Below are 14,425 nucleotides of genomic sequence, written 5' to 3' on the forward strand. Positions count from 1 at the left end.
TACTTTAATGTGCGTTGCAGCTTAATTGGTTAAGCAGACTCAGACCTGTCAATGAGTTCCTTTTTCTCAGCAAACTTTTGCCATTTTATTGTTGCTTACCTGATTAAGGACATGCGGCGTTTTTGTAATTTAATACCAATTTCTGTGTAGAAACAGCTTGTGTGCAACAAAAAAGGGAGCAGTTTGAGAGAGCTCTTAGGGGTAAGAGCTGGTGCTGCTACTCTGCTAATGCTTTAGAACCTTAGCTCAAGCCTGGCTTATAGGTATCTATATTATAGTGTAACATTGATGCTATTGGTAAATAAAAGGTAATAATTTAAACTAAACTGTCTCTAAGAATTTTATATTCCAGACTACCACAGAGTAAGATCTTTGTGGAATCTTTTTTTTATACCTACAATTCAATGAAAGGGCAAATTAAGCCTCCATGATAAGACAGTAGGCCCAACAGTGCAGCATTCCTTTCATTATCGGATTGAAGTGCAAATCTACATTTTGGGCTGAGATCTCAAAGGGAGCTCGAGTGTTAACAGTGGTTCAGTTGGTACCACTCTTATCCAAATCAGGAGGTTTTGGTTCAAGCCAAGGATTTGAGCTCAAGATACTGTCATTCTTGTGCCAGGGTGTTGCACTTTTGGCTGAAATATTAAACCAACAGCCCAGCTTCTTTCTCACGTGAGCACAATTTCATACAAGAGTTATCCCTAATGTCCATGGCCAATGCCTGACCCCAATTCAGTGTCTCAAAGAATTATATGGTCATTATCACATTAATTGCTGTGGGAGCTTAGTTATCACAAATCAGCTGTTGAATTTTCCTACTTTACAACAGTGGTTACATATCAAAGAGCAATTGCTTGGCTTTAGTTCCTTCTGTGGGTGTGAAGGCATCAGAGAAATGCAAGTTTTGTTTTAATTATGAAACCACAACATTCTGATTCAGAGCCAGAGTGCTATCTCCTGAGGTAAGCAGCCAAATGAACTTTACACTTGTCTGAAAAAGAGCTTCACACATACAAATTACAGTTCAAGTTCAAGAAATTTAGATAGTCAGGCAAATGCAGCACAGCGAATTACAAGTAATAAATGAGATGAATGACAATTCTTGTGCTTTTTGGTCATGTTAACAGAGTGAGAAATGTTGGCTGAAAGCTGGCAAACAACTTGCTCCTGTTTCAGTATCCCCTCACCAAAAGGTCGTTGATATGCAGAACTGCCCATTTCTTTTCAAAGTCTCTTCTGGTAACCTCACTGACTTAGAACTAGTGAGATCCCAGGAGAGAGAGAAAAACACTAATTGTGGGTTTACAAGGTGGCACCTATCATCCATGCCATCGGGAACATCATTATAGACATCATTATAGTGGCAACATCCGTAGTTGCCTGGAACAGCGATGACGCTACCCAATTGCCAGTTCCAGCAGCTAGTATCTAAAATAAATTAGAAAACATGTGGGCCACAGAGTTGACCAATCTACACATGTAATCCAGATATGTGCATTCAAGGCACTATTGCGGCTCTGTGACATCACAGGACCATCAGCATATGCACGGACTCCAGTGGCCATCTTTGCACAGATGAACTCTGCCAAGCACCTTTGATATTTGGAGCACATGCTGTAGGTTGACAATTCACTCATCAGGTCCACTCTCCACAAGAGCAAACAGTCAATAAGTTGGACCAGTCTTGATTGGGACAGAGATTTCATCCTACATAAGAAACATGAGCAAAAGTAGACAGCACAGCTGCTTCAGACTGCACTGGCCATCAATACAACCATAGCTGCTTCCCTGAATTTATTGCCTGAACTCCTTGACCACAACCTACTGCCACATGAACTCCAATTTCCCATCCACTCCACATGTGCTTCCATTCCCTGATGGACCAAAAATCTATCATTTGCAGTGATTAATATGCTCAAAGTATGAAGCATCTACTGTTCTCGGGAATAGAGAATTCCAAAGTTTCACAACCTTCTGAGTGAACAAATTTCTTATCTCAGTCCTAAGTGGCTTACTAATTGTCAATGTTTCCTCTAAACTGTGCGGCTGTGCAGCTGCTTTGACGGTCCATGTTGCGGTGATTTGTAATTCTGGGAAGTCACTCCCGTGCACAGATCTTGGAGGTCATTGCAGAAAATAAAATTAGTAGGAACATTACTCCTTAGCCTAAGATTCAGTCATCACCTTTTAGATTCTCTGACCAGGGGAAACAACTACTGAGTGTCGATCCTGTCAAACCCCTTCAGAATTCATGTATCAATGAATTTTTTTTCCAAAAAGTACTTGGCCCATAAGATCTTCTTCCTGGCCCAAGGATTTCCATCACTCAAGACACTCTGTGAATACAAGGGGAGGGTGGGGAAGATGTGGCTGGTCACAGTGACTTGGCCATGGACTTTTGGTACATAAGGGAATAGGAGCATGCTTCATGAACCAGACAGATATTCCTGTCCCTGAAAGGTACGTGCAAAAGTCACAGAAACTTACTCTGTCTCGCCATCACTGTAGGCAGTGCTGATCACAGTCCCAAACGCCGTGATTACCTGTTCCTCACACAGGATGCCAAGCCGGACCTCAGACGCACAGTCTAGATCAGATAGTTTACAAGGTTTAGTGAGTAAAATTCACATTTCTTCTTTTTTTTTTCAGTGACAAGCTTTATAATCATCGTTCACTTCCAATTACACAAAGCCAGATCAAAATAGAAAGTAAACTGTAGGGAGCAGTAAATCTTATCTTAAAAATAGCATCTCTGACATTTCAACACTCACTCATTGCTGCACAGGAATGTCAGCCTAGATTATATGTGCAAACGCCCCCAAAGTGGGACTCGAACCCCTCAACCTTCTGACTGAGGCGAGGCAGAAACATTTGGGTGGTTAGATGAACAGGAAGGGTTTGGAGGGATATGGGTTGGGTGCTGGCAGGTGGGACTAGATTGGATTGGGATAACTAGTCGGCATGGATGGGTTGGACCGAAGGGTCTGTTTCCATGCTGTACATTTCTATGACTCTACAACCCATTGAGCTGCAGCTAACACAAAAAAGTTTCCAAATTCTAGTTCTGAGGAAGGGTCACTTGACCTGAAATGTTAACTCTGATTTTTCTCCACAGATGCCAGACCTGCTGAGCTCTTCCAGCAATTTCTGCTTCTGTTAAGTATTTTCCAAAGTAGGCTGCTTTCTTTTAATGTAGAGCTAATAGACTGGGCTGCATGGAGGTTCATGTCAGGACTCTCAGCTGCATGGCATCTCCAGTGGAGGAAGGAGAAGAGGGTCAGTGTCTAGGTGGGAAGGCCTGCATCTCAAATTATTTTTTCTAAAAAAGCTACAGGTCAAGAATTTACATGCAGCTGTCATGTAGTTGGGCAAAAAAAAGTGTTATATATCAACCAGCTGTGCTTACAATGACAGATTTCCTATCAGTGTCACATCTGCTTCATATCATGGTTCAGGAATGGGGAGGGCAGAGAGAGTGGGGCAGGTAATGGAATTGATCAGTTCAGACTCAGTTTCTAATTTCAGGATAGCTTAATATGTAAATCTCCTTCTGTTTACTCTTGAGACGTAGTTATAGACTAATATTTGTGAGAGCAAAACAATACCCCTTTTTGTTGACCATGTTTGCTCATTCCCTTGGTTAATCCAATCCAGGTGTCTAACAAAGAAATCTCTCTGGAGGCGTGATTTGGAGATGCCGGTGTTGGACTGGGGTGTACAAAGTTAAAAATCACACAACACCAGGTTATAGTCCAGCAGGTTTAATTGAAAGCACTAGCTTTCGGAACACTGCTCCTTCCAACCACCTGATGAAGGAGCAGCGCTTCGAAAGCTAGTGCTTCCAATTAAACCTATTGGACTATAACCTGGTGTTGTGTGATTTTTAACTCTCTCAAGGCAGACATCAAACTGTGTCCCAAACAGTGCCTTGAGATGCTCGGCTCCTTATCGTCTCGCTGCACGTTCTTGAGAAAACAATGACAAGAGTGTACAGCAGAGAACTATTGTTGAGGGTGGGGTGGCACAGGACAAAAAAAAATGGGGCACCCAAGAGCCTGTATCACTCAGAACAGGAAGAGAGAAAAACATAGAAATAGCAGGAGGCTATTTGGACCCTCGAGCCTGTACCACTAATTAGTGAGCTCATGGCTGATCAGAGGTTGAATTCTATTCATCACGCTTGGCTCCATTCCCCTTAGTATCATCAGCTAGCAATCTAAATTAAAATTATTAATTGAGTTTGCATCCACTACTTCAGTTCTACATACCTAACCACTCCTAACTGATCTGGTTGATTTTAAGGTTATGTCATCATTTTTCTAGTTTCCTTCCACAGAAAAAAATATCAAGATAGAGTGGAGGTAAAAAAAAAGAGAGAGCCTGGCTAAATGATAATTCAGCCTTCCTTTCCAGTGGAAGTATCTGTGGTCCATTCAGCCCCTCTGTGCAGTTCTGTGACTACAATCAACCAAGTGAGTGGAAGAGTGGGGAAATGGGAACTAATCCAATTCCCACCGCTGTTGGAAATCTCAGCAAGTTGTGTGACTACACCTTTGATTGGAAGTTTCATTTTAAGTTGAGAGAAAGGGGTGGGGGGGAAGAGAGAGAGAGAGAAAAAATGCAATTGAGTTAAGAGGTCTTTGAGAAATGCAAACAGAATATGAATTCCAATAAAGTCATTAATAAATGACAGGTTGGCCAAGTTCCAGGTTAGGGTCCCAGCCCACGGCAATTTAACTGATCCGCTTTTTGAATCCAAAATAGTTTAAAAAAAAGGAAAAGGTTTTAAAATTGATCAAATACTGCAAATATTTAATTAGGAAGAAAATTAAAATAAAAATGTGAAAGAGCATGGGCATGTACTAGCTCATAGTTACAATGCATGCTTAAGGTTATGTTTAATGTCCTTCAGCAGTTTGAATGAATTCTGGATCAAATACTTCAGAAGAAAAAGAAGAGGGAAAAAGTGTAGAAGCCCTGATCCAATGGAATTAAGGGAAAGCATGCTTCATATTTAATAGCAGTTACACGGTTTTGTACAAAAACAAAGAGCAAGTGGGAGTCATAACTTACTAAAAAGGTAAACAGACCTTTCTCCTGTCCGGTAAGGGAGCGCTAACTTGGATGCTTAGCAATGCTTGTTTGGGTTTGGCTATAAGGTCATGTTTACCTTGCACAGCTGTCTGGATGGCCAGTCCCAGTAGGCATGGGACAACCATTTGGTGAAAGTACTGGTTGCTCTCTTCAGCACCTCGACAGTGTTCTGCCACTAGTTGCAGGCTCTGGCAGATCAAGATGGCCATTTCGCTTTCATTGCCTGAAGTTCCTGCAAGAAAATAAAGTTACTGTAATTAGGTACCCTGATGGTGGAGCTCTAATGTACGCTACTACTGAGCTACAGTTTTCAAAACCATTCAACATAGGACAGGATAGTCATCTCTCCCTTCCAAAAATCTGGTGTTGTTCACCTTAAAGTATTTTGCAATTGAAGGACAGGAAATCACATGTATATCAGGACTTTTACAATTATATCACATCCCAAAGCACTTGACAGCCAATTAAGTATTCTTGAAATGTTGATTCACTGTTTCTACATAGACTTTATGCATAACAAGAAAACAACATAATATCCTTTAATCAAACAGAATTTACCATTGAAACTCAGTAGGTTTGGTAGCATTCGTGGACAGAAAACAGAAGGAGGTCTGAAAAATAGAAGGACACTAAACATTACCTCTCTTTCCTTCCACAAATGCTGCCAGACCTGTTGAGTTTCTCCAGCAATTTCAGCTTTTGTTGGTTTCAGATCTCCAGCATGTGCAGTCTTTTGTTTTATATTGATATGATGTAATGTTGATTAAGGAGGTACCTTTCCCTTTTCAACCCCAAGTATTTTCATGGGACCTGAGCACCTGCTGGAATTGACTGGCCTCAGTTTAATACATCAATGGGCAAGTGCAGTCCTGCTGCAGCATCTGACCATCTGACAGTGCAGCACTCCTTAGCTGAGTGTCAGTTTTGATTCTTGTACTCAAGTTGAGAGTGGACCGAAGCCCATTAAGTTCTGATTCAGAAACAGGATGAAACCCACAATTGACAATTAAAGGCAAAGTGAAGAGGGAATAAAACTATCAAATAAATGCTCAGAGTCGCAATGTATTGAATTTCATGCCCCCAAGAGTGACCCATCCCCACATTCTATTTTTAAGAGCATTAGTTCTAATCACAAGATAGTTATCAATAGCAGATCACTGATCACCCTGCCTCTGATTTACCATCCTTGGTCTCCTTCCACACCTGGAACATTAATGGTCCCCATACCTTTCAAAACCCCTTTTTCACTGATACTGTCTCACCCAAAGAAAGCGTCAAGTCTAACCAAAGGCAGAGTTTTTTAAACCTCTTCACATCTGAGCAGATACTCAAGTAATAATTTGGAAAGAAATCTCAGCTTTCAGCATCTCAGTTCACCAACATTTTGGTGAGAAAAAAAACTCTTTCTGTAGAACTCACCTTTCTGTAAATTGGTCAGATGCTGCAGCAGGACTGGGACTGTTCTCTTCACTATACTGGGGTGTGTGGAAATGGCAGCCAGAGCCTGTATACTGCGCTGATGCAGAGCATTACCAGACGGTGCAAGAGGTTCGCCATCATCCTTCACTTCCATCCGTTCTAGAAATATCAGTGTACAAAATATTCATATTCAGTATTAATTACTCTTTTGATGACTTTCCTCAAAACTCAGAGCATGTTTCAGACAGTGCTTCAACACCAATTCTCCAGTTCCAGTCTCACTTGCTCACAGAAATTTCAGGTGTAAGAAGTGGAAGCAGAATTAACATTGTGAGTCCAAAAACAGTCTTTTTCAGTAATACCGTCTGCCTCCAACACAATGGCTTGGATGTGTCTCGTTGGCTTTGCACTGATGAGATACTAAAGAAGATCCAGTCTGTATTCACGCTTGGAGACAATGGCAACAACCCGTATGTTAAACTTGCAGAGACTCTAATTCTCCAAAGTCCCAAAGTGTTTTGAATGTTGGGTTGCAAACAGCTATGCTTTAAACTGTCAATTTGTTTCCAAGAGAAAAGGGATCTCAAGGATAACTAATCCACATTCATAATTGCATACATGATCTATGCAATTCTTGTTGCTATGGAGCAGGGGTTTGAGAGGGGATATGTTTCTAAAATATCTGCGAAATCATCTGTTATGCATCAAGAGAAAAAGTGAGTGAGTGACTGAGAGACAGACAGACAGAGAGAGAAAGAATGCGAGTGTGTGTGTGAGAGAGAGAGAGAGAGAGAGAGAGAGAGAGAGAGAGAGAGAGAGAAAACGAGCCAGAGACAGAGAGGGAGGGGGGGTGGGGGCGGAAGAGAGAGAAGCTAAATACCTTTATGGTGCACAACAACACAAGAATGCAGATAGACATTTGTGCTTGGATTGGAAAAACCAAACTTGTGAAGAGCTAAAACGAAGCTGGAAGAATTGCCTCACTTCAGCAAAAAGAAACATGACATGGTAAATGATACGTCTGGAGCTAAAGTGTTGCAAGCTGGAAAGGAACAGACCAGAAGTAAACCGCCAGGAGCCAGTCATTTTGGACTGTTTGCAGAAGCATTGAACATCCGCTTAAAAGACCTAATAGTGGATAATTTCAGTGTTTCTGAGGATAGTGAGACTTAACCTGTTTGACAGTGAAGAGTGAAATAACTTTGATTTTAGCTAATCCAGGACTGACTGATTGGCAGCAGAGGCGAAAGTGAGGACTGCAGATGCTGGAGATCAGAGCTGAAAATGTGTTGCTGGAAAAGCGCAGCAGGTCAGGCAGCATCCAAGGAGAAGGGGAATCGGCGTTTCGGGCATGAGCCCTTCTTCAGGAATCATGAAGAAGGGCTCATGCCCGAAACGCCGATTCCCCTTCTCCTTGGATGCTGCCTGACCTGCTGCGCTTTTCCAGCAACACATTTTCAGCTCTGATTAGCAGCAGAAGCTGCTTCAGTTTTCTCTCCAACATATATTGATTCAAGACTTTTGATCTCAGTGAACATTGCCCCATAAGAGCTTGATTTGAGATTGCAACTACACCCATGGTGCACGCATAGCATTGAGCATAATAAAGGTCATTCCTTATGCCTTTAATTAATAGAGTGGCCAGTTAGTGATTTATTCAGTTATCATTTATTGCAGGTACTCAGAGTGATCTACTCTCAGTAATCACTGCAGACGTAGTGCACTTGGGAGAGGCAATTACAAACTGTGAGGAACATGATTTTACCAGAGGGTGTGGCATCAAGGAAAGAAACTGTGCCAAAACATGCAGGTCAATAACCAACAAGGATTTTCTTTTAAACACAGCAAGCTGTTGTGATGTGTAATGTGTTGCCTGAGAGGATGGTGGAAGCAGATTCAATAGTAACTTTCAAAAGGAAATTAGATATTTCAAAAATGAGACATTTATAGGGCTGTGTAAACAAAACATGAGGGTGGGATTAAAGGGCTATCTCCTTCAAAGCTATAATTAGTTGAATGGCCTCCTTTGTAAGTCAACAATAAAGGAAGCGGTAGGTCCAAGGTCTTTTAGCATTCCAAGCGCTGTTACATCCGTGTGTAAAGATCCGTCCAAAGAAGAAACGAACACAGTAGTGTGATATACCTGTATTTAAATCCTGTGTCAGTGCTGGAACCATCTTAGTGATGAAAGCAGAGGGGTGGATTGCAGAAATGATCGTGGAAGCTTCCAATGCTGCGGCACTGAAGAAAGAAAGGTTTTAAAACAAAAAGCTTTTATTTATATTTAGCTCTTCTAACACAGTAAAAAATCTCAAGGCTCTCCACAGAAATATAATCACACAGAATACTGACAATCAACAACATGATGTTAGAACAGTTACTTGATCAAAGATGCAAGCTTAAATAGGAAAGGGAAATGTGGAGAAATTGCAGAGTTTAGGCACCAGACAGCTGAAAGCACACTTGCTTATGGTAGGACATCGAAAGTGAAACTGCACAACTGGCCAGAGCTGGAGAAGTACAGAATCCTTGGGAGAACTGTACCGCTGAGGACAGTTACAGATGGAGCTTTAAGTGTGGTGAAGAATTTATCATTTAAAGTGTACAATTGTTGGCGAGTATGGCATGCAGACCATCAGAAGTCTGAAAGGCCAGAGCACACCAGCGGGCAAAAGTTTAACCTTTGATCACAAGCTCATGGCTCATTGGGGAAATGAGGGGGACACATCCCAAATTGAACAGAGGTCATCCACTTAAAATGGTCTATTGTTAGAGCAGTCAGTTCCTTGCAAGGAGGTCTGTAGAGAGCAGTCTCCTATGCTTCACCATACAGCAAATATTTTATCTGCCAGCCTACTATTCAACTACTGGAGGAAGACAGGAAATGGACAGAACATCTAAGTTCAAATTTGTCCTCAGCCAAGATTGACACCAATATCCTGCAGGGTAGACAGATGATGATTAGGAATGAGGTTCTGGATGTAGAACCCCACCTATTTTGTTCTCAAGTTCCGGGTTGCTGTGATCAACAGTAGAAGCCCTAAAGTGTTACTGACTGATCAGCAGAGAATACCATAGAATACGTACAATGTGGTATTTGGCCCAACAAGTCCACAGCAACCCTCCGAAGAATACCCCACCGAGACCCATTCCTCTCTCCTATCACCCTGTATTTGCCAAGGCTAATGCACTTAACCTAGACATCCCTGCACACTATGGGGCAATTTATCATGGCCAATTTATGCAACTTGCACATCTGTGGACTGCAGTCTCAGAATCAAACCACTGATGGCCTTATCTGGATGGCACCAAGGTGCATAGTCTTTTTTATTTAAACTGATGTAAATCTTCCACCTGGCATCCCCCTCTCTTTCAGAGTTTTGGAATTACTTTTCGAATGACAAGGCAAGAGCACAAGGTTGGAATACTCCAGAAATGTTCTGCCATTCACAACCAGGCGCAGCAGAGCTTTCCCTGGAGTATCAAAGAGAGACAATTAAAATCCTCACCAAACTTGAGGGTCAGCCTCCTGTAGGATCAGTCTGTTCAAGTGGTCTACACTCAACTCGATGTCGGAGGAAGACAGCAAATCTATAATGAGAGAGATCCATGAAGCCAGATACACAGCAAAATAAGAGTTGGTAAATAGAGGTGCTCACAGCAGCTCTGCACCAGTCAGCCACCCTGCCATTTAACTGAGTTCAGTTAGCAATCATTAAAAAAAAATTACAGCTGAGCATGCGTAAAGAGGAACTAACCTTTCTGTGATGCCAGAACTGCCAAAGTGCTAGTCCCCACCATTTGCAGTTGGACACTGGAATCAGTCAGTGCAGAGAATACCAGGACACAAAGCTGATCCTTAAAGGCACACAGGGGATTCTCATCTATAAGTGGGAGGGGCAGAAGAATAATTAAAAATCAAATCAATGTGCTCACTCTCCCCATCAGACATTGACATTGCTCAGTTTCATTGTTCAATAGTTTGCATTTACCTAGCACTTTCATCTAATGAGTTTTGAGAAGATTTGTAGCTCAGGCTGAGGTTCTGGATGTAGGTTTGCTCGCTGAGCTGGAAGGTTCATTTTCAGACGTTTTGTCACCATACTAGGTAACATCATCAGTGAGCCTCCGGATGGACGCTTCATTCAGAGGCTCACTGCTGATGTTCTCTAGTATGGTGACAAAACATCTGAAAATGAACCTTCCAGCTCAGCGAACAAACCTACATCCAGAACTTCATCTAATTCACCAGAATGCCCCAAAGGTTTTATCAAACATGGACACACAGTCACATGAGGAGGTATTAAGATATATGGTCAAACACTTGATCAAAGCAGTAGTTAAATACTGAACTCCATTTAAAGTGCTGTAGGCACTTTGGGACAGAATTCCAGAAACTAGTGCCCATGTAGCTGAAGACATGGCTATCTATGGTGGAGTGATAATTTGAGAGAAGCATAGAGTTCTGAAAGGCTTATAGGACAAGAGCATAAAAAGTAAGACAGATTTGACCACAAAGATTTGGAAAACATGGACAATAAATAGTATCCAAGCAGGTATTGACAAACAAACATTCGTCAATGAACAAACCACAATTTATGCTTACTTTTAATGAAATTAATTGTATCTCCTATAATGACTCAGCAAAACTATTTCTTTCAGGAACAATTCAATTCCACTTTTTTATATTGATGCTGAAACATTGAGCAAACTCCACTGCTTGTGTCAATGATAATTATTCACAAAGGACATGAACATTGCAGCCTATGGCGTAAAAAGGCATATCTATCAAATGTAATTGTATCATCAGTATTCTAGGAACACTTACATTCTTTAACATACATGAGAGATAACAAATGATAAAATATCAGAGTCCACAATTTGCTTTCAAAATTCTGTCACTGGGTGTTTTCGGTCCCCAGGGTGGAGTTACCTCTTGTGATACTGGGAGTGAGCACTCATTGAACAAACAAATATTACAAAAGAAAGCAAGAGTGTTGGTCATGCAACCCAGGTCCTTGCAATATAGTCTGACATTTTCTGCACTCTGTTCATTGTTGTTGCATTCTCTTGTTAACTATCTTTTTTCCTGCAACATTAAAGGACCCAGGTCCATCCACACTTTCACTCACTGATGCTGTGATTGGACCCTCTCTCAAATTCAGCAACAATGTGAAATGATCCCAAACAATTCACAGGAGTGTTACCAAAAAACAAAATTACAAAGAAGGCAACTGAAGAAATAGATTTTAGGCAGCGTTTTATAGGAGACAACAGGGTAAGAAGTTGGACAGGTTTAAAGGAGGGAATTCCAGAACTTAAGATCTTGACAACCAAAGACATAGTTTCCAAATACAAAGCCATTACGACTGGGAGATGTGCAAGAGACAAGAATTCCCTTGATAACACTTTGGAACACCACAGGGGGGTTGTCGTGCATCCCCACTTCCTCCATTCCCACTCCCTGAATATCTAATCATCACAAAATCCAACCCACCTTCCTCATCTCGGTCCCACTTTTGGATTAGTTTAATGAAAATTTTCAAAATTCCCAAGATTGTCCAACGTTGGCTACTCTGCAAAAAAAAAGAACATTCCATCATTAGTTCAATTTGCAAGAACTGAATGCCAATACAAGTAAAGTGCCTCACAGTGTCCTTGTCAAGGACACCAAATTAATTTTGGAGCACAGTGACAATCATGTAAGGAAACCTATCAATCTATAACAGCAAAATCCCATGAACAAACATGAAAGGCCAATTAACCAGTTTGTTAGTGGTGCTTTACGAAGAAATGTCAGCCAAGACACTCACTCTGCTCTTCTTTGCATAGTTCAGGTTGTAGTTTCAAATTTTCATACTTTGTCTGGAGTGTTGTGCGCAGTTTTGGTCTCCTTACTCAAGAAACAACATACTTTCCAGAGTAGAAGTATAGTGACTGTTAACCAAACTGATTCCGGTGATGGAAGGACAGTCATACGGAGAGATAGACTGGGTTGACCTAGTCTGTGGTTACTGAAGTTTAGAAGTATGACAGGGCTGTCAATGAAACAACATTCTGGATCAGTGGTGCTGGAAGAGCACAGCAGTTCAGGCAGCATCCAACGAGCAGCGAATTCAACGTTTCGGGCAAAAGCCCTTCATCAGGACTAAAGGCAGTGAGCTGGAAGCATGAAGAGACATATAAAGTGCTGACAGGGCTGGACAGACAGGATGAAGCAGGTCAGGCAGCATCCAAGGAGAAGGAGAATCAACGTTTCGGGCATAAGCCCTTCTTCAGGAATTCAGGAAGAAGAGCTTATGCCTGAAACGTCGATTCTCCTGCTCCTTGGATGCTGCCTGACCTGCTGCGCTTTTCCAGGAGCACATTTTTCAGCTCTGATCTTCAGCATCTGTGGTCCTCACTTTCTCCCAGAAAGGATGAAAGGATGATGCTCACCCTAGGGGGGAGGGTGTCTCCAACAAGGAGTCAAGGTCTTAGGATACAAATTAAGAGCAGAGGTAGACCATTCAGCCCATCAAGTCTGCTCTACCATTCAGTGACAACACAGCTGAGCTGATCATTCTCAACTCCACTTTCCTCCTTTTCCCCACAATCCTCGATTCCCTTAAATAATTACAAGTCTTAGTCTTGAATATACTCAGTGAGTCAGTCTCAACACCCTCTGTGGTAAATAATTCCACAGTTTCACTATTCTCAGAGAAGAAATGCTTCCTCAGCTGTGTCTTAAATGTGCAATTCCTTATTCTGAGATTATATCTTCTAGTCCTAGGCTCTCCCACCAGGAGAAATAATGTTTCCACATCAACCCTGTCAAATCCTCAAATAATCTTTTATGTTTCAATAAGGTTTCCTCTCATTCTTCTATACTCCAAGAAGTGCAGGGCCAGTTGATTAACCTCTACTCTTAACACAGTTCTTCCATACCTGCTATTAACCTAGTGTACCTTTCCTACACTGAAGGGTAGGCTATTTATAAATGATAGGAGACATCCTTCACTCTGAAGATGGTAAGTCTGTGTAATTCCCTAGAACAGGTAGCTGTGGACGCCAAATTAGTGAATATATTCAAGAAAGGATCAGACAAATTCCTCAACATTGAAAATAACAAAGAGTATGGGGACAATGATGTTAAAATAGAGGATCGGCCATGATCAAACTGAATGACAGTGCATACTTGATGGGCTCGGTGGCCTATACATACCATTACTTTTTACCTTTCTATGTTTGAATGTCCAAACAGGACAATACTTCTGACAATATGCAAATTCTCTGTAGAAATTGTTCAACTTTATATTGTGCATGAACCCTGAGTTTTGACAGATTATTCAACTGGGCACAGCACCATAGCTTTGGTTGAAGCCATCTTCAAGTTAATGTTATTTCATCAGATACTGAGTGGAAGTGCAGTAATCATATTGCAATATCACTGTGTGCATTGCAATATGCACAAACAGCAGTAGGATCAACGACTAACTAACCTGATATAATGGTGCTGGATGAAGGAGGAATGTTAGGTCAAACATGGAATCTTTATCAGTCAAACTAAGTGCACTGAGGATCCAAGTTCAACATCATCTCTTAAACACTTGAGTACTGCACTGGAGTGTTGGCCCAGATTCTGTGCTCATGGTCCCAAATGAGGCCTCAACACATGGCATTGCTAATCCAAGGTGAGTTTCCATGTGTCCTTCCTTTACCTGTTTATGTTTATTGAATTGTTCCAGCAACAGAGGAAATATGCAGCTGTTGATCTTGGAGCATGCTCTGTAGGAAGCACTCGCAGCTGCCTGGAGCAGCTTTGCACTTGGCCACACGAGTTTCATGTCTGGTTCACACAGGTGATGCTTGCAATCTGAAGCAAGGAGGCAACAGTAAACTTTTCAGAGATGCTGTAGAGTCATAGAGT

General features: G+C 41.6%; 1 protein-coding gene across 2 annotated transcripts in view; it reads right to left on the minus strand.

The window, feature by feature from the left end:
- Window positions 1-14,425, minus strand: part of mms19 (MMS19 homolog, cytosolic iron-sulfur assembly component) — a 71,478-nt gene that overhangs the window by 26,223 nt on the left and 30,830 nt on the right. For both annotated transcript variants that reach the window (XM_060842216.1, XM_060842217.1), the window contains 8 exons: window positions 14,217-14,371; window positions 12,014-12,092; window positions 10,275-10,400; window positions 10,026-10,107; window positions 8,660-8,757; window positions 6,517-6,675; window positions 5,174-5,329; window positions 2,491-2,590 (listed from right to left, as the gene is read on the minus strand). In XM_060842216.1, the coding sequence (XP_060698199.1) occupies window positions 2,491-2,590; window positions 5,174-5,329; window positions 6,517-6,675; window positions 8,660-8,757; window positions 10,026-10,107; window positions 10,275-10,400; window positions 12,014-12,092; window positions 14,217-14,371 (955 nt within the window). The remainder of the gene's footprint in view (window positions 1-2,490; window positions 2,591-5,173; window positions 5,330-6,516; window positions 6,676-8,659; window positions 8,758-10,025; window positions 10,108-10,274; window positions 10,401-12,013; window positions 12,093-14,216; window positions 14,372-14,425) is intronic.

Source organism: Hemiscyllium ocellatum, chromosome 22, assembly GCF_020745735.1.
Source record: "Hemiscyllium ocellatum isolate sHemOce1 chromosome 22, sHemOce1.pat.X.cur, whole genome shotgun sequence".
Lineage (NCBI taxonomy): Eukaryota > Metazoa > Chordata > Chondrichthyes > Orectolobiformes > Hemiscylliidae > Hemiscyllium > Hemiscyllium ocellatum.